The sequence below is a fragment of the Austrofundulus limnaeus genome, unplaced genomic scaffold (genome assembly GCF_001266775.1).
Source record: "Austrofundulus limnaeus strain Quisiro unplaced genomic scaffold, Austrofundulus_limnaeus-1.0 Scaffold1910, whole genome shotgun sequence".
Taxonomy (NCBI): domain Eukaryota; kingdom Metazoa; phylum Chordata; class Actinopteri; order Cyprinodontiformes; family Rivulidae; genus Austrofundulus; species Austrofundulus limnaeus.
This window is the reverse complement of record NW_013954312.1, coordinates 9,121-27,922: the sequence shown is the minus strand read 5'-3', so window position 1 is coordinate 27,922 and position 18,802 is coordinate 9,121. Positions and strand designations below refer to the sequence as shown.

The following is an 18,802-nucleotide window of genomic DNA, read 5'->3' as shown; positions in this document are numbered from 1 at the left end:
CATTTTTTTTATCTCAACAAGCAAAAGTAATGACTTTAATAAGTAAAAATATTGCATAGTTCATAGAGAATAAAAACATGACATGAATGAATGAAAAWTACAGAAAACCTGAACATCTGCTGCACTTTGTTTCTTTAAGCTTCTTCCACACTTATAATAAATACTGAGTGTTGAGTCACTGCAGGAGGACTTGTAGGAATCTGAAATGTGCTTCTACAGTTATTACATTCATATACCATTGTTGTTTGTTATAAATTCTGGATAATAGATAAAAAAATATGGTCCATCTTAGTTTCCTTTCATCCATTATCTTTCACCTGCTTCTTCCTTTCAGGGTCACAGGGGTCACTGGTGCCCATCAGTCACTGTGTGAGGAGGGTACACCCTGGACAGGTCCCAAATCCATCACAGGGACCTATCTTMGTTTGTTTCATTACATTTTTCAGCCTTAGAATGTGTAAAGAACTTATTTATTAACACCTTTTAGATGCAGAAAATTTGGGATCTTGGCAGCACAAYAGCTTAGTGGTTAGCATCGTTGCCTCCGGGTAATCTAGTTTCCTCCAACAGAGCAAACTTGTGCATGTTAGGCTGCCTTCAGGCCTCGCTTGCAAAAGAGGTCTGTGATCTCTAATTTCTTCTTATTGGTAAAGACACATCACTAGAATGAATCGTTGCATGTCTTTTGTGAAGTAAGACAATTGGGACTGACAGTAAGACACAGATCTGGTTGAGTCCTGAGGTTCGTCAAGTTGTCGGCATGAGAAACTGTCCATCCGTGTGTGGTCTCAGATACGGATATGAAAGGTACTGAAAGAGCAAAATTTACAACATGAGGAACAAACAYTGAGACGGTGTGTTACTATAAAAATACAGGAATCAGTTACAAATGCAGTCATCATTGCACTGAAAATAAGAAGTCATGATTCTGATTTTACTGAGTACGTATAGAGTTGCTCAACAGTACAACGATGCAGTGAAGAAGGTTTTTTCTACAGAACGACTATTTATTCAAGCATTGGTCATTTAAGGATTACCTTAAAAAATCTGGAGCCCTGGATATCATATTTTCAAAGTCAGAATAAGAGAGTTTATTGTCTCCATCTAAATCGGCCTCATCAATGGTTTTCTCGCACACCAACTCCACCTCCTCAGAAGTCAGCTCCTCCTTTGTCAGCTTGTTTAGAGTCTTCTCAAGGTCCTCTTTGCACAGGTAATTATCCACATTAAAATCTAAGAGCAAGAGAAAATTTGAGTCAATTCTAGCTTAATTTCTCCAGAAAAGATGAAAAAGATTACTTTTATAGTGAATACCATAAATCTTAAAAGCGTAAATAGCCTTAAGTTCTCGAGGTGCCATTTCACTGAGGACTGAGAACATGTCGACAAATTCATTGAAACTCAGGTTCCCCATCCCGTCCTCGGAGAACGACTCCACGATCCTGCTGCGGAACGGGTTTTCCTGCACATAAAACAATGTTAAATATATTACTGCAACAGTTAGTGTAATAAGAATATGAYGAGAAACACCAATAGGTTTGGAAATTACACTGAAAGAGCTGTGATAGTTTCATATGAACTGCTGATCTGCTGGTGTTATGGCTGCTGTATTAAGTTGACTGTGTGTGCATCTAATGCAGGGGTGTCAAACTCCAGTCTTCGAGGGCCGCTATCCTGCATGTTTTAGAGGTTTTCCAGCTCCAACACACCTGATTCAGTGATTGAATTAACTCTTCAAATTGGGCAGAAGCCTGTTAATTACCCAGCGATCAAAATCAGGTGTGTTGGAGCAATAAAACCTCTAAAACATGCAGGATAGCGGCCCTCGAGGAMWGGAGTTTGACACCCCTGATCTAATGTGTGTAAATTAAGGTAACCAAGCAGCGATTAGTGGACCAAAGAGCTGGACGTGGATTGGCTGCCAAAGATCTTGTGGTCGACTGAACCATAGTCAAAGTGATGATTGGATTTATTTGGAGCCCCATTTCGATGGACATTTATATTTTTTACCTTTAATTCCGGCATGTCAACTATCAACGCTAACGGCAGTTTACAGTCAGGTTCGTTTGTGTAGTCCATCGGCACGAGATGTGGAGCCAGCTCATGGTATCTGCCATGCAGCCTGGAATCAAATATGAAAGCAGATTTGAACCATTTCCATTACATCTTGCAACTTATTTGAAAAACAAACAAACAAACAAACAAACAAACAAACAAACAACAACATTTACCAAAATTTTGGTATGCCTCTTAAACATAATGACTCGCTGGAACATTTTTATAAAGGAAAACATGCAAATGACTACATGAGAGCAATGGAAAGGCTTCAGGCTGTCCAGTGTTCATCATTACATTTGCCTATGGACACTATCCAGGCTATGGAAAAGTTAAACATCACATATGGAAAGTAAAGCTCATTTTCTTTTGTTGTTTCTCTAATTCAGTAAGAGCAGGAGCAGACATTTTTCTGGTCTTATACAAACATAAGGGTCAAAGTGCATAACTTTGATTTACAGCGGGAAAAGTAAGTATTGAACACGTCACCATTTTTCTCAGTAAATATATTACTAGAGGTGCTAATGACATGAAATTTTCACCAGATGTTGGTAACAACCCAAGTGATCCATACATACAAAGAAATCAAACCATAAATGTCCAGAAATKAAGTTATTTGTAATAATGTGGAATGGTACAGGGAAAAAGTATTGACTCCACTACTGAAGAAACAGCATGTTGAAGCTCCTTTAAAGTTTGCTGCACAACATTTAAACAAGCCTGTGTAAAAAGTATTGACTACATGAAGAAAGGGAGTTGTAAAAAGGCATGGAAAGCCAAGACACCAGCTGAACTCTCTCAGTAATTACAAAACAAGCCTGCCCCTTGTCAGTGCARGTTAATATCAGCTGGTTCAGTCCCAAATGATGGCCAGGTATCACACAAGAAACATCTGATGATGGGTAAAAGTAAAGAGCTCTCTCAAGACCTTCACAACCTTATTGTTGCAAAGCATAATGATGGCATCGGTTACAGAAGAATGTCTAAACTTCTGAAGGTTCAGTGAGCACTGTTGGGGCCATAATTCAGAAGTGGAAAGAACATTATTTCACCATAAACCGACCACGACCAGGTGCTCCTCACAAGATTTCTGACAGAGGAGTGAAAAGAATTATCAGAAGAGTTGTCCAAGAGCCAAGGACCACTTGTGGAGAGCTTCAGAAAGACCTGGAATTAGCAGGTACGTTTGTTTCAAAGAAAACAATAAGTAATGCACTGAACCACCATGGCCTGTATGCACGCTCACCACGCAAGACTCCACTGCTGAAGAAACAGCATGTTGAAGCTCCTTTAAAGTTTGCTGCACAACATTTARACAAGCCTGTGTAATACTGGGAGAATATAGTCTGGTCAGATGAGACCAACATTGAACTGTTTGGATGCCAGAATACACATCATGTTTGGAGGTCAAATGGCACTGCACATCAGCCCAAAAACACCAAACCAACTGTGAAGTTTGGAGGTGGGAACATCATGGTGTGGGACTGTTTTTCAGCATATGGTACTGGCAAACTTCAAATAATTGAAGGAAGGATGAGTGGGAAAATGTACAGAGACATTCTTGATAAAAATCTGCTTCCATCTACCAGGATGATGAAGATGAAACGTGGCTGGACATTTCAGCAAGACAATGAGCCCAAACACAAAGCCAAGGAAACTCTCAGTTGSTTTCAGAGAAAGAAACTAAAGCTGCTGGAATGGCCCAGCCAATCACCTGACCTGAATCCAACAGAAAATCTATGGAAAGAACTAAAGATCAGAGTTCATAGAAGAGGTCCACGAAACCTTCAAGATTTGAAGACTGTTTGTGGAAGAATGGGCCAAAATCACACCTGAGCAATGCATGCCACTAGTTTCTCCATACAGGAGGCGTCTTGAAGCTGTCATTGACAACAAAGGCTTTTGTRCAAAGTATTAGATAAATTTCAGTAAGTGTGTTCAATACTTTTTCCCTGTGCCATTCCACATTATTACAAATAACTTCATTTCTGGACATTTATGGTTTGATTTCTTTGTATGTATGGATCACTTGGGTTGTTACCGACATCTGGTGAAAATTTCATGTCATTAGCACCTCTAGTAATATATTTACTGAGGAAAATGGTGACGTGTTCAATACTCATTTTACCCGCTGTATATTTAATTTAAAAAGTACTTAATCTGGTCAGAATTAATCCCCATTTCTCCAAACTGAGGTCATTCAAAGAACTGGCAGGTAAGATATTAATTGTTCCTAATCTATCCACTATAGCGTTGCATTTTTGGTTTAATTTGCATTTTGTATTTGTTCATGAAACATGATACCATTCACTGTGTTGACACTCCCAAACTGAACCCTTTGCAAGTTTGACAATTTTACTTTGGTAATGAAATGTTTATCAAAAAATATTTTTGTGTTGTGTCGCAACATAAATTCAATTTTGTGCATGTCATGATTAACTTCAGTGGTACTAAAACAGCTATAAAATGTGTAGCATGTAGGGCTGAAAGACATTAGAGATCACTTATTTGAGCTGTAATTAAAATAAATGTGGGTGGGGAAATTTGAAATATAAAGCATGCAGCAGGAACTAAAACATCTTGTGGTTTAGTATCAACATGTCACATTATAGCATTTTACCTACTCTGAACTGAAGAAAAAGGCTGATTGTGTAGAACATTCCAGTGCACTGTTATTGATATACATTTAAAGCAAGTGGTGAAAACTTTGGTTTGCAATTAGTCATCAACTCGTTATCACTCATGCTAAAAAGATGCAGCTAATAAATGCCTTACCGCAAAATTTCTTTGCGAGTGAAGAAAGTGCAGTCCTGCAATGAGACAAAACAGCAATGTCAAAGAACAAATACAGCAAATTGTTACGTTAAACACAGGATGGTATTTTATAATAAAGTGTTTGAGGTATATTAACAATAATAAGCAGGAACTAAGGTTGTAARATGTATTAAAGGAATAGTCTGGTCATTTTGTAAGTGATGTTTTCTGAAGGCAGAGTATGAAGAAAGGAGTCGTTCAGGCTAGGCTAATGGCTAGCCAAAGTTGGGCCTGTTGAGTAAACTAAATTACTACATGTGCTGATCAGGCTGACTCATACATTTGCAGCCTTGCTACTGTTGACATTTATATGATTTTAATTATACTGACTGCACAAACAAACATTCACGTAGCAACACGGATGTTGTGCTCTTTCACGTATGAYGTTTTTGAGAAAGAGTTGTTTTATAATGTTGGAAAAACAATGTTCCTTATGTTCCAGCTTAGTCTGGACAAAGACTTGTGCCTTTTTCTCCAAATTCTCTGCTCTGGAACTGATAGTACGGTTGATAAAATAATAACTGCTGGTAACTGTTTGACAGAACATACTGTACATTCAAAAATGACCAAACTATCCATTTAAAGAGTTGGAGTCCATCGCAGGACCACATAACCGTTTACATTCACACTTAACCCAACATGCTTATTTTTGGTCTGTGGGAGGAAATCAGAGTACCAGGAAAAAGCCACGCTTGAACAAGGTGAACATGCAAACTCTACCTAGAAAGGCCCAGACCAGGAGGAGACCTGGCGACAGCTCCAACAGAGCATTCCTATAAAATCTCACCAAGGTGTCTGGTTTCTTCTAAAATGACCATGCGAGTGTGAGAACATGCAGCAACACGAGCCGCTTGCTGTCTGACATGTGTCTGCTGCAGGYACGCGTATTATCCAACAGCCCTCTCAGGGGGCGACTTACTTCACATTATTTGTCTTTTGTCTCCAGCTGAGCCATGCTCGTGGGTGTAAAAGCGGAGCGCTGTCAGCTGTGCAGCTTTTAGAGGCAAGGCTAATAAAAAAAATCACTCCTGATCTGTGCAGGATGATGTAACAATGAACGTGTACGAGTGTAATTAAACTCAGAATATTTTTTTAATCCATCTTCAGAGCCCAGTCAGGATTAAAAACAAACAAAAAATGAAAATAGCAACTATTTTAAAGAGACATGATAGTAACCAGAGAGGCTCTGGAGAGCTGAGCTGAGTCCTGAGAGTAGAGTTTCACAGTATGTTACTGACTTGTCATTAATTATTAAGTCCACAGCTTATCACATTATAAAACTTGGGCACATAATGTKGAAAAACACAACTTGGATTATTGCTAAAGAGGAGAGCTTATCAGACCACATCTCAGAGCAGATCCCTCACATTTTGAGATGGAAACTAATGTCAAAACTGAACAKTGCTTAATGAAATTGATCAGGTTTCTGTAAACCTTTAATTAGACAAACAAGGACTTTAAGACAATTGACACAGAATACATCAACTGCATGTTTTTGTTTCAGTTGTTTAAATGTTTTTCACACGTCATCTTACCTGGTAAGCATCGAGTTGTTCATCGGTGAAGATAGTTTGCTTATTGCCCATCTTTATCAAGTGATTTGTTGCTTGTACACATTCAGAACAATGAATGTCCGAAGCCTTTCCTCGGTGAAAGGCATTTATGGGGTCTGCGGAGTCAAAGTCTCCACGTAGCGTTCGTTGGAAATAACCACAAACACCTAAAAACGGTTGGTGTCCGTCAGGAAGCGATGCAAGCCATGACAGGGAAAAAAAAAGTTGATCCAGTCAAAAATCCAAGTGCACAACTGAGCCAAAGCAGAGCTGGTTTTCTGAGGATGCTGAGCRGCACAAACTGATCTGCTTCTCCTTAAGTTACCAGGTGGTGTGTCCACTGGAGTGCAGACAAACCAATGAGAAAACAGAGACATAAATAAACAGAAAGAATCTAGAACGTGCTGGTAGTAAAGGTTATTAAACTACATGATGGGACACTTAGGTAAAACCACGTTCAGCTATAAATAATGCTAACTGTAATAAGAATAACTTAGAAAATAAATGCATCAATATACTGTAGTTGAGGCATTATGAGCAGGTTAATCTAATAATAACAAAATAATAATAAATAACAATAATAATAATCTAATAATAACAAAAATAAAAGGATACTGGAATAAAAATAACAAAAAGGCCTCATTATGAGCAGGAAATCAGTTCATTAAACATTTTGACACTGCTGTTTCGCTTCTTAACTCTGCATCTGCTCTATGGTCACATAAGTTCAAACATGTGACTCTGAAATGTACCTAAAACATACTGTAAGTGTAGTAACTGAATAATACTTTACTCCGTCTGTGACTTTAGTCAATCTGACAGATTTTCTCAAACTGAGACACCTAAATTATTTTTGCTGAGTTACCTTCATAAATTAAAATCTAATTTAGACCTTGATTGTCTCAGTTTTTCTTTATTTATTTCATAATTATTTGTTAACATTAACCAAAAAACATTACAATAGATAACAGAGACCACAAAAACAAGTCCATTCAAATAATTTGTGTTTATTATAAATAATGCATTATGTTAATTTTTCGCCTTTTCACCAACATGAAAGTTGTGATTAAAACAAACAACCTGTTGCACCTGAAGTCAAACTGAGGCAGAGTTTACTCACCACATCCACGGTTCTCCTCCGCGGCGCCCTGCWGATTGAAGGCCGCACACCCTGCCCCTCCCACCGGGCAGTAGCAGGAGTGGACGCCGGTGTCCGCCTCAGACACCTGCGCCTCATTATTATTACAGCCTCGCGCTACAATGAGCGTGTACTTACTGCTCCCCTGGACTGGTTCTAATCACACACCTCCTCCATAAGCCCYGCGCTGCTTCACACTGGGCTCACCGTTTGTCCCGTTTTATCGTAATTTAAAAAAAAAAGTTACCCAGGATGGAGTCGAAGCGAGACAAAGACCAGCAGGGTGAGTTATGATGGATAGCTTGTTGCTGTGCTAGCCACTAGCAGCTCGCGCTACTCTGGGATTAGATGAAGCTAACGCTAACAGCCTGTTTGGTTCACTCGTCTGTGTGTCATCACAAGAAAGTGGGTGGAAAAAAGGGGGGGCCACTGCTACCAATTTATCCCCAAACCCACTCATTTCATCCGGCTGTGTCTTCCTCATGAAGTCACACAGCTGCTGGCATAGGGGACGCCGCTCAGTGCTAACAAGCTAACAGAATTTAATGCTACTGTTAGCTCACCGTGAAGAAACTTCACATCATGGATATATATATGGTTCTCCACTCAGTACACTTTCTAGTAGTGTTGGAGACCCAAGATAAGCAGTTTGCATTAAAAAAAAACATTTGAAATATTTACAAGATTTGAAGAAAACAGTATAACTCAGTGGAGAAAAAGCCCATATAAACTGACAGCCTAAAGCAGGGGTGTCAAACTCCAGTCCTCGAGGGCCGCTATCCTGCATGTTTTAGAGGTTTTCCAGCTCCAACACACCTGATTCAGTGATTGAATTAACTCTTCAAATTGGGCAGAAGCCTGTTAATCACCCAGCGATCAAAATCAGGTGTGTTGGAGCAAGAAAACCTCTAAAACATGCAGGATAGCGGCCCTCGAGGACAGGAGTTTGACACCCCTGGCCTAAAGCAATCATAACGTCCCTAGCTGTTATTCATGCGTGCTGTTAGGAACATAATATCACACACATCAGTGCACACATCAGCACAGCTGCTTGTCTGTGAGCTTCTTTTCTGAGGCTGACAGGAGGGATTATCTGTGTGCTGTCAGGAGTAAAGAAAAGAAAAAGACTGCTAGAACTGCTGCTTTACTTTTTCTGCTATTAACAGAACAAATTCTGCTTCCGGCATTCTTTTTTTTCCCCCTAGTGCTGACTCACAAGTCAAAGCTCTSTGTTTGCACTGCGTGTATAGAAATAAAAGAAGTGACTTATCCTCTCCTGTCTGATTCTTCCAGATGTGGACTGCGAGAAGATAACTGCAGTGCTGCTCAAGTCGCGTACAGGAGAGTTTGATTTGGAATCGATATTGTTTCTCAAACTGAGAGGCCTTGGTAAGGGGAAAAAAAGCATGTTTACCAATTATTTCTATTATCGTGAATCCGTATTTACATGTATGCTGTTTGCCTTTAGGTATACATGACCTGGGATGCATTGGAGAATGTATAAATCTGGAGAGACTGGACCTATCTGCGAATAACATCTCAAATTTAGCTCCTCTAGCTACTCTTCGGCTTCTTTCTGTGCTAAATTTGTCTTCGAACAAGATCTCCAATTTAGGTAAGATTTATTCTTTTCAGATAGAGTAGTTTACAAGCTTTCTTTAAAGGTACTTGTAAACGTTTTGCCACCTAATGATATGCAAAGTGATTTGCTTATTAAACGTTTTAGCTATTGTGTTTTGATATAATACTCTCATGTTTATCATTAATGTTGTTTATTTTTGTCTGCGTCCTCCTTTTTTTTTTTTTGGCAAATTGTCAGGCCAGAACTGTAAATAAGAACTTGTTGATGTTCTGCCTGGTTACATAAAGGTCAAATAAAAATACAGAAATCAAGAACTAAATCAGTGAGCTGTTGACTGAAATATTATTTTTTTTCCCCCCAGAACCTCTTCGTAGTTGCGAAAATTTACAGAACCTAAATGTTGCTGGTAATATCATTTCCAGGTAAGCTGACTGTAAGTCCCAAATAAACAGGGATGTGAATATGTCTCAAATTTACATATTAACAGCAACACAAACCAATCAGACAGTTTTCTGAAAATTATTGAAAACATGTTATTTATAAGGTTTGTTTCATCTGTGATTAGTGGTAAATATAAAAAACACAAAATATATGATAAATGTGCCTCGCTCGTGTTTTATTTTCCAACAGTATCGAGAACCTACATTGCCTTGTCTCTCTGCGAAAGCTGGAAAATATCCGTCTGAAAGACAACACACACAATTACAGCAACTCAGGTACGTTTTTGGGACTTTTGTTGTTTTTTTTTCTGTTAGATGAGAAATTTTATTTATCGATCTTAAAACGGCTTTTTGTCTTTTTATCAGTGTGCAGGAGTTCATCATATAGAACTGCAGTGCTTGAGATGTTCCCCAACATCAAAGTTCTGGATGGTAAAAAAWATATATATATATTTATATTAGTTTATTTAACAATCTATTTAATATTAAGTATCTGGTATTGCACTGACTGTATCCTGTTAWATATTTGATCTGTTTTTAATTGTAGGAGAAAGAGTTGTAGGGAGAGGAAGTGACTTGTACCAGCTATGCAAAGACATTGATGACACTATTAAAGGTATGTATAACCTAGTGTATGTGTCATACTTAGTTATTTTTATGCATGCTGATGTTTGTGTTTCTCTGAATGACGAGCTGGTTCGTACAAGAATGGGCAGCTCGTGGAACACCCCAATTGTAAGCCATGGGTGGAAGATAGTTACTGGGAGATAAAGAGGTCAAACAACGCCATCATTGAAGAAGCCTACAAGCAGTTTAACGGTGAGAGGATCCGTTTTTCCTCTGAGACGTTCATCATTCTAGTCAGCTGTTCTTACTGCTTTATTTTCGTTCCTTACAGATGTTCTTCATGAATGCAGACTCCTCAACAACAGAGCCACGCACGTTATTTCACAAACAGAAAAATCTATGAGCTTGAAGAAGCAGCCAAAGCAATATGCAATCTAAGCTGGGCTATTTTGGACACTTTAGTGTCTGATGTTTTGCTGCTTTATTTATTTATTTATGTATTTTTGCAGTGTAGCAATGCTGACTTACTGTAGCTTTTTTAAAATAACCGTGCTATATCCAAATGCTTGATGAATAGCATTGCCTGATACACTTGCTCTTCACTGCAGTGTAAGAAACCTGCTGTAACTGTGTGCATTCTATGCGTTGGTTATCAGAAACCACACGATGGGGTTAGAAACATTCATCCATACTGATATCCTTCAGTTTGGTTATTAACTTGCACAATGTGCATTTTAAATGCTGTAGCCTGCAATTATGCTCAAAGCTTTGCTGCATTAAAGATTTTTTTTACATGTTGATTCCCCCCCCCCCCCCCTTTTTTTTTTTTTACATTGCCTGGCTGGCTCAGAGAGTAATTGTATCCCATGCTGTGTTTTTTGTCATAAGTTGTATGTTTTGCAAAAAGTGACTGAATGATTGCTTTTGCCTCTTTTTCTTCTTTTTTTTTTTTTTGTTACATAACGTTTATTGTGTGAACTAGTGGAAAATACAGCAATTGTAAACCTGTATAAGTGTACTTAATTGTTGATCATTTTTTTTACTTTAATTCAGTTTCAGAAACATTTCTCATTCATAACACGCTTTGAATAGTTAGAGGAGAAAGGTACACTTTAGTGATTGTTTTGTAAAAACAGTAAACCAACAAAACAGAATGTAGCAGTCACAGAAACGGTGCTGTGGCGCCACCTACTGGTCTTAATTGATGTTTGCAATTAAATGTCCCGGCCTTGTTCACATGTAAAGTTAAACTAACTTTGTGATGGCATAATACAGCATTGTTTTTTAAACTTATCTTTTTTTGTCCTTGGTTAGGACAGATAAGATGAAAGTGAATATTTTAAAAGCTTTTAGTTTTATTGAAGATAGTGTAAGAATGATTGAATCCGCTGTTGTTTGTTTAAAACTGGAGGAAATATATAATATAAGTAAAAATTTTACATTTTTYCCCCCCTGGTTACTTCTGAAATAAAAGGAGTTTAGTTAACATCTGGGTCTTGAAAACTAGTTTGAGTGGACGAGTTTATTTTGAAAACCGGAAGTCTGCACCGAGTCAAGTGCAGTTCCATCCATCGCAGGAGTCAGGATGGCTGGGAAGGCGTGGAGTTTACCGGTATGTAGCTACGCACAAGATTTGTGTAAATATGTCATAAAAATGGTCTCAACGATGTTTTTTAAGAGTTTTTGTTTATGTGTCATTTTTCCAAACAGCGTTAATAAATATAGCCTAGGGCTAAGAGAGCTGTTGTCCCAACTACTCTCACCCTTTCCATAGCAAACTATCAAACTAAGTACGTGTTAAGAATATTAAAGTCTTGTCTAGACTTTTTTTCTGTTACAGAAAAATGTAGCTCATTTAACTTCGTAAAACTTGTTTTAGTTAAAATATCATTGCTAGTTTGTGCAATTCAGCTGAATTTACTTCAAAACTTAAAATGTGCCCACATTTTCTGCTGTGTTAAACTTGTTTCTCACACCGTGGGAGGCCTTTTAGGGTTGACTATAGGCTTGTAATGCCCCACCCTACTTCACTCTTTTTAAAGATAACAAGTTGTTTATGTCATTTTTAATAAACAAGGCCACAAAGATGCATGCAGTATGTAAGATTTGGTGTTGAATTGAGGTTTCYAACATGAGTTCCCCAATATTATGGTATAAGTAAATTTGATGGGGATAAAACTCAAGAAATACTTATATTACATCACATTATGTTGACTTGTAGGTAAAGTCAGTAACATGATGCTACAATAACGGGAAAACAAATTTGACAACTGCTATAAYAACAAAATCACGCCTTCCCATAAAACATGTACAAACTCACTGAGACCAGTTTGTCCTCTAGATTTTCCTAAAGTGTGGGTACCTGTAAAAACACTTTGCTACCAGAGTGCCTTAAACGCACCGTGGCTTTGATTCTGCACATCTGTGAAACTGCTGCAGAGATGGAAAAACCATTTTTTGATGCTCTCTGTCTCGTGGCTGCACATGATTGTTTCCTTGAGAAGGCTATCTGGACAGACATGTTTCATAATAAAGAAACAAGGTGATCTTTGAAAGTAACTTTGCACTGATTGAAACACATAGTACCACTATGCCRTCAAAGTGAAAGACTTTTGTTGTGAAAAGCATGATGTTTGTCGTCTTTGTGTTTGGCAGGTGTCACTGGCGCGCAGTGCTTTGAAGAAAAGTCGACAATCTGGGAATTTGATCAGAGGGGTATGTACAGTTTATTCCTCAAACCTTTGTGGGTAGACTCACTACTCAACAGTCTGATTTTATTTTATTTTATTTTATTTTATTTTTTTCGTTGTTGTTCTTGAATGTAATCTGTTTTTGTTTTGTGCTTCCCAGATAAAAACTGTTACTTTATTCCCTGGTGATGGAATTGGTCCAGAGATCTCCACGGCAGTCATGAAGATATTCGAAGCAGCTAAAGTTAGTTCTGGAAGAGACTACATAAAATAGAGGAGAATATTGTATATACACTATTTTTTTTTTCATTATTAGTTTTTTCTTCTTTAAGAAAAAAGTAGTGGATTATGGGAAAAGTGTTTTTTTTTATTTACACAAACTAGGCACCTATTAAGTGGGAGGAGAGAAATGTTACAGCCATTCAAGGACCTGGTGGTAAATGGATGATTCCTCCAGAGGCCATAGAATCGATGCACAAGAACAAAATTGGCCTAAAAGGTAACCTGATGAATGTTTATTAAAAAAATACAAAAGTGCACTGCAGCTTTTTTATTCAACAGTGGACATGGTACACAGTTTTTCTCCATAAAGATGTGTTTTGACACATGGCAGGTCCTTTGAAGACACCGATAGCAGCTGGTCATTCATCCATGAACCTACTTTTGAGAAAAACCTTTGATCTCTTTGCTAATGTACGACCCTGTGTGTCCATTGAGGGTTATCGAACCCCCTACACAGATGTGAACCTGGTCACCATCCGGGAGAACACGGAGGGAGAGTACAGCGGGATTGAACATGTGGTCAGACCCTTCACCAACACGTGTCTACGTTGACCTATATTAAGTGTAATGTTTGAAATGTAAACTCAGTCTCTGGTTTCAGATTGTTGATGGAGTTGTGCAGAGCATTAAGCTCATTACAGAACAAGCCAGCCAGCGCATCGCAGAGTACGCGTTTGAATATGCAAAAACTAATCAGAGGTCCTGCGTCACTGCTGTCCACAAGGCCAATATCATGTATGTTGTGTTCAGAACAGGTCCMTTTAAGCTTTGTGTCGTTTTAAAGATGTCTGTCTGTGTCGAAGGCGAATGTCAGACGGACTTTTCCTGAGAAAATGCAGAGAGGCTGCGGAAAAGCACAGAGACATCAAGTTTACTGAGATGTTTCTGGACACGGTGTGTCTTACTGTAAGTTCCAGTGATGTTGAATTTGAAATCAGGTGTAGTGTGAATAGTAAACAAGACAAAAGTAATGTTTTCTTGTTAATTAGTTCAATTAACAAGAACATTGTGTGTGTGTGTGTATCTTTTTAAAGATGGTCCAAGACCCCACTCAGTTTGATGTACTGGTGATGCCAAACTTGTATGGAGACATCTTGAGGTAATTGCATCACTGAATCTCGAATAAAGTTCACTCACAGTAAAAAGGACGTGCACCATATTTCTGTATGGTGTTTTACACACAACACAACCCCTGTGAACATCCCATGACATATGAGACTGTAATTATTTAAATAAAATTAGAAGAGTTTTTTGTACTTTAATTCATTCATTTATTTATTTATTTTTGGCATTTTTGTCTCAGATTTTGTTTAGTAAATAATTAAACAGTATAATACTTATGTTATTGATCTACTTTTCAGATTTTATTCTGTGTCTAAAATTGTTGGATTTAAGAAAATGACAAACACTTTTTATTATTATTTTTTTCTTAATATTTCATCAGTTGGAGGTTTGTCTTTTATTTTTCACCCACCGCCATGAAATGTGGACAGTTATGCAAATATCTCTTTCTGTTTGTCTTTTAGCAAAATATCTCCTAACCTTACTGAATGGATTTTAATGAAACTTGCAGAACATAATCATTGGATGTACATACCTTATACATGTGTCTACTGCAGCTAATCAACCTTAGCAAACACAAAGTGGGCTAAAGCTCAGTTAGTTTCACAGATATAGAGCTAAAACTTGGTAGCTGAGTCATACCAGACACATGCACTGAGTGCCAGCAAGTCCCACACAAGTCTGCTCAACAAATGCCACAAATAAACAATTTAATGTGATTACCTGCAGTGACCTCTGTGCTGGGTTTATTGGAGGTTTGGGAGTGACTCCGAGTGGAAACATCGGTGCCAATGGTATGGCCATATTTGAGTCGGTGCGTTGTTTTCGCTTAAATTCTTCTCGTTTGTCATCTCAAGGTTGAAGTTGTGGGTAACAGAAAGATTCTTACTCTTTTCTCTTTCCAGGTTCATGGAACGGCCCCAGACCTCGCAGGAAGAGACCTGGCGAACCCCACGGCCCTGCTGCTCAGCGCCGTCATGATGCTGCGACACATGGCGCTGCACGACCACGCCAAGAAGATCGAAACTGCTTGTTTTGACACCATTCGAGATAAAAAGGTAATCCTATTTATCATATGAATTATTTCTYGAAACCAACTTGAACTCTGCCTCCAATGCACATTATGGGAAGCACTGAAGGCATTTATGAGGGGATGTATCTTATCATATAGTGCATTCAAAACAAGAGAAAAGAGGAAAAAATTAACAAAATTATCTGAYGAAATAAGAACACTTGGAACAACAGCACTCTAAAACAAAAAGAATGGGCATATTACATTCTTTGGCATTGAAACAAATAGAGTACAACAACTTTTGTTCTGCTAAGGCTGAGGCTGCATTAACTAGGACTAATTATCATTATTATGAATTTGGAAATAAAACTGGTAAATTGCTTGCATGGCAGATCAAGAAGGAGGAATCAGATAAAATAATTCACACAATAACCACTGATGATGGCAGGTCTTTAACTGACCCTCGAGATCAATATAGAATTCAAAAAAATTTATGAAATATTGTATAAATCAGGATACAACATTAACAACAATTCTGCGAAGCAGTTTTTGGCTGATATACCTCTCCCACAGATCAATGATGAAGATAAAAAACTGTTTGGATTCTGATATAACTGAGAGGGAGGTTCTACTGGCTATGAATTCATTACAGAACGATAAGACCCTGGGACCTGATGGCTTCCCCACTGAATATTACAAAACGTTCTCATACAAACTACTGTTGCCTTCAACAGTTATGATTAAAGAAGCTCTGAAGGAGCAGGCCTTGCTGGGCTTTCTCGAGCTAGCTACCATAACTACTACCAAAATCTGATAGGGATAGACAAAAATGTGGCTCCTATAGACCCCTGAGTCTTTTGAATGCTGACTACAAGATTATCTCTAAATTGCTTGCTACTAGGTTGGATGGCATTATGCCAAAAATAATACAATCTGATCAAACAGGATTTATCAGGAGTAGACAGGGATCTGATAATGTTTGTCGTCTACTCCATACAATCGATTCAACACGAACAACAAAAGAGCCTACACTGATCATTTCAATGGATGCTGAGAAGGCGTTTGAAAGGATGGAACCCGCGTTTTTATTTAAAACGCTTTCAAGAATGAATTTTGGTGACAGATTCATTCACTACGTTAAAACACTCTTTAAAAGCCCTAGAGCTCAAATACTAACTAATGGGGTCCTGTGGGACGCATACTCACTGACCAGAGGGGTCCGACAGGGCTGTTGCATCTCCCCGTTATTGTTTTCGCTCGCCATCGAACCATTAGCTCTCGCTATCCTAGCTAACACTTCCATTTCTGGTGTTAAATTCGGTAGTTCAGAGCATAAAATCTCACTACACAGACGACATTCTGATCCACCTAATTGAACCAAATGACTCAGTTCCTCCATTATTTCAATGTCTCAAAAAGAACAGCATCAGGATATAAAATAAACTTGACAAAGAGTGAAGTTTAGCCTCTAAACACACAAGATTTGGATATCAGAACTCTCGTTGAACCACTGAAAATATGTCCCTATGGGTTAAATACTTGGGCATAAATATTAGAAAACAACATGATAAAGTATTTAAAGACAATTATTTAAATCTTTTAGAGAAAATAAAGTCTGACACTCAAAGATGACTTGACCTTCCTCTATCTTTAATTGGAAGAGTAAACATAATTAAAATGAATGTGTTGCCTAAACTTATTTACTTATTCCAATGTATTCCGTTGGTTGTCCCTAAGAGCTTTTTTAGTAAGGTTTACAAAATTACCTTGTCCTTTTTGTGGTGAAATAAGAACCCCAGAGTAAAACTTACTACCCTCCAGGCGCCTTATAACAAAGCTGGCCTAAATCTTCCAAATTTTAGGTCCTATTACTTGGCATCTCAGTTTTGCTCGATATGGATTTGGTTACATTTTGAGAGCTGTAACATTAAATGGCTTCCTATAGAACAGCAGCTGATGAAAGCAACTCAAGTTGTACTCCTTTTATGGCCACTAAGAAAAATCTTTCCTCAGTTACAAATAGCCCCATAATTCTAAATACGTTTCGGGCATGGTAGGAATCCCATATTTTGCTGGGATTAGATATCTCATTATTAAAGAAGATCTGATTGTGGAATAATCCCAACATCTCGTATCCTATTACAGATGGAACTCTAAAGAAATGGACAAATAAAGGAATCCAAACGGTTGAAGACCTTTTATAGCAACAATATATTTTCTAACTTTCAACAATTGTCTTCCAAATACAATCTGTCACAAAAACAACTACTTTAAATTCCTTCAAATCAGACAATGGGTTCAAGTTAATTCAACTAATTTTCCAAATATACCTAATGATTCCTCTTTCGAGAGGCACCTGTTGGATATGTGAGTCTTCCACAAAAGGACTGATATCTTCAATATACAACCTGCTGAACAGAGATCTACCAATTTACGATAAACTCATTTAAAGACAAGTGGGAGACAGACAGGATGTATCTATGAGGATACTGACTGACAAAATATTTTGGCCAGATCCCAAACAGTTCTCATCTCTACTAAACATAGGCAAATGCAATTTAACATCTTTCACAGAGTCTATTTCACCCCGCAGAGATTACATAAAATCAATAGGAACATATCTGCCATGTGCCAAAGGTGCAAGACGGCTGAAGGCAACCTACTGCCTATGCTTTGTGCTTGTCCTCTCCTAGAAGATTTTTTGGAAATTTGTTATTACCACTGTCTCAGACATCATAGAGACTGATATTCCTCAAGACCCAAGGATCTGGCTTCTCGGAGATGCTGATATGCTTAATATTATGGAACGTAAGAAATATTTTATGCCCTTTGTTCATAACTTTGATGGACATAATTTCTAGGTGCAGCCAAGGTGTTGAGGGGATTGGTGACCTTAGGATCACATCTCTGCGTTTTTGCAGATGATGTGGTCCTATTGGCTTCATCAGATCGTGATCTCCAGCTCTTGCTGGAGCGGTTCGCAGCTGAGTGTGAAGCGGACGGGATGAGGATCAGTGCCTCCAAATCCGAGACCATGGTCTTGAGCCAGAAAACGGTAGCGTGCTGCCTCCAGTTTTGGGAGGAGGTCCTGCCCCAAGTGGAGGAGTTCAAGTATCTTGTTCACAAATGAGGGAAGAATGGAGCGGGAGATTGACAGGTGGATTGGTGCTGCGTCTGCAGTGATGCGGGCGCTGTACCGGTCTGTCGTGGTGAAGTGAGAGCTGAGCCAGAAGGCGAATCTCTCGATTTACCGGTCTATCTACGTTCCTACCCTCATCTATGGTCACGAACTTTGGGTAGTGACCGAAAGAACGAGATCGCGGATACAAGCGGCCAGAATGAGTTTCCTTCGCAGGGTGACTGGGCTTTCCCTTAGAGATAGTGTGAAAAGCTCAGTCATCCGGGAGGGACTCAGAGTAGAGCCGCTGCTCCTCCACGTCGAGGGGAGCCAGTTGAGGTGGTTCGGGCATCTGGTTAGGATGCCTCCTGGACGCCTCCCTGGTGAGATGTTCCGGGCATGTCCCACTGGGAGGAGGCCCAGGACACGCTGGAGGGACTATGTTCCTTGGCTGGCCTGGGAACACCTTGGGATTGGGTTGGGTTGGGG

The 18,802-nt window shown here is 38.7% G+C and overlaps 3 protein-coding genes across 7 annotated transcripts; 2 read left to right on the top strand and 1 right to left on the bottom strand.

Moving 5' to 3' along the window:
* Positions 1 to 460: 460 nt before the first annotated feature.
* Positions 461 to 7,632, bottom strand: cib2 (calcium and integrin binding family member 2). Of its 2 annotated transcripts, none has more exons than XM_014033952.1 (7): positions 7,543 to 7,632; positions 6,405 to 6,762; positions 4,831 to 4,865; positions 2,011 to 2,122; positions 1,315 to 1,462; positions 1,038 to 1,233; positions 461 to 810 (listed from the first exon to the last, which is right to left on the bottom strand). In XM_014033952.1, the coding sequence occupies exons 2-7, from the start codon at positions 6,453 to 6,455 to the stop codon at positions 789 to 791; spliced, it is 564 nt and encodes a 187-aa protein (XP_013889406.1). In that variant the 5' UTR covers positions 6,456 to 6,762; positions 7,543 to 7,632; the 3' UTR covers positions 461 to 788. The 2 variants fall into 2 exon arrangements, with proteins under 2 accessions (XP_013889406.1, XP_013889407.1); XM_014033953.1 differs by having other exon boundaries at positions 6,405 to 6,589; positions 7,543 to 7,622.
* Positions 7,633 to 7,754: 122 nt separating this feature from the next.
* lrrc61 (leucine rich repeat containing 61) lies at positions 7,755 to 10,960 on the top strand. 2 transcript variants are annotated; one of them, XM_014033951.1, is made up of 9 exons: positions 7,755 to 7,843; positions 8,854 to 8,949; positions 9,029 to 9,175; positions 9,504 to 9,564; positions 9,773 to 9,858; positions 9,949 to 10,014; positions 10,130 to 10,198; positions 10,279 to 10,401; positions 10,481 to 10,960. In XM_014033951.1, the coding sequence occupies exons 1-9, from the start codon at positions 7,813 to 7,815 to the stop codon at positions 10,585 to 10,587; spliced, it is 786 nt and encodes a 261-aa protein (XP_013889405.1). In that variant the 5' UTR covers positions 7,755 to 7,812; the 3' UTR covers positions 10,588 to 10,960. The 2 variants fall into 2 exon arrangements, with proteins under 2 accessions (XP_013889405.1, XP_013889404.1); XM_014033950.1 differs by having other exon boundaries at positions 10,276 to 10,401.
* A 2-nt stretch (positions 10,961 to 10,962) lies between these two features.
* Positions 10,963 to 18,103, top strand: LOC106536638 (isocitrate dehydrogenase [NAD] subunit alpha, mitochondrial). 3 transcript variants are annotated; one of them, XM_014033947.1, is made up of 10 exons: positions 10,963 to 11,761; positions 12,805 to 12,864; positions 13,000 to 13,083; positions 13,224 to 13,338; positions 13,453 to 13,640; positions 13,723 to 13,856; positions 13,925 to 14,027; positions 14,156 to 14,220; positions 14,913 to 14,977; positions 15,089 to 18,103. In XM_014033947.1, exons 1-10 carry the CDS (start codon positions 11,735 to 11,737, stop codon positions 15,220 to 15,222), a joined length of 975 nt encoding a protein of 324 aa, XP_013889401.1. In that variant the 5' UTR covers positions 10,963 to 11,734; the 3' UTR covers positions 15,223 to 18,103. The 3 variants fall into 3 exon arrangements, with proteins under 3 accessions (XP_013889401.1, XP_013889400.1, XP_013889402.1); XM_014033946.1 differs by having other exon boundaries at positions 14,913 to 14,997; XM_014033948.1 differs by having other exon boundaries at positions 10,963 to 12,691; positions 14,913 to 14,997.
* The last annotated feature ends 699 nt before the right edge of the window (positions 18,104 to 18,802 follow it).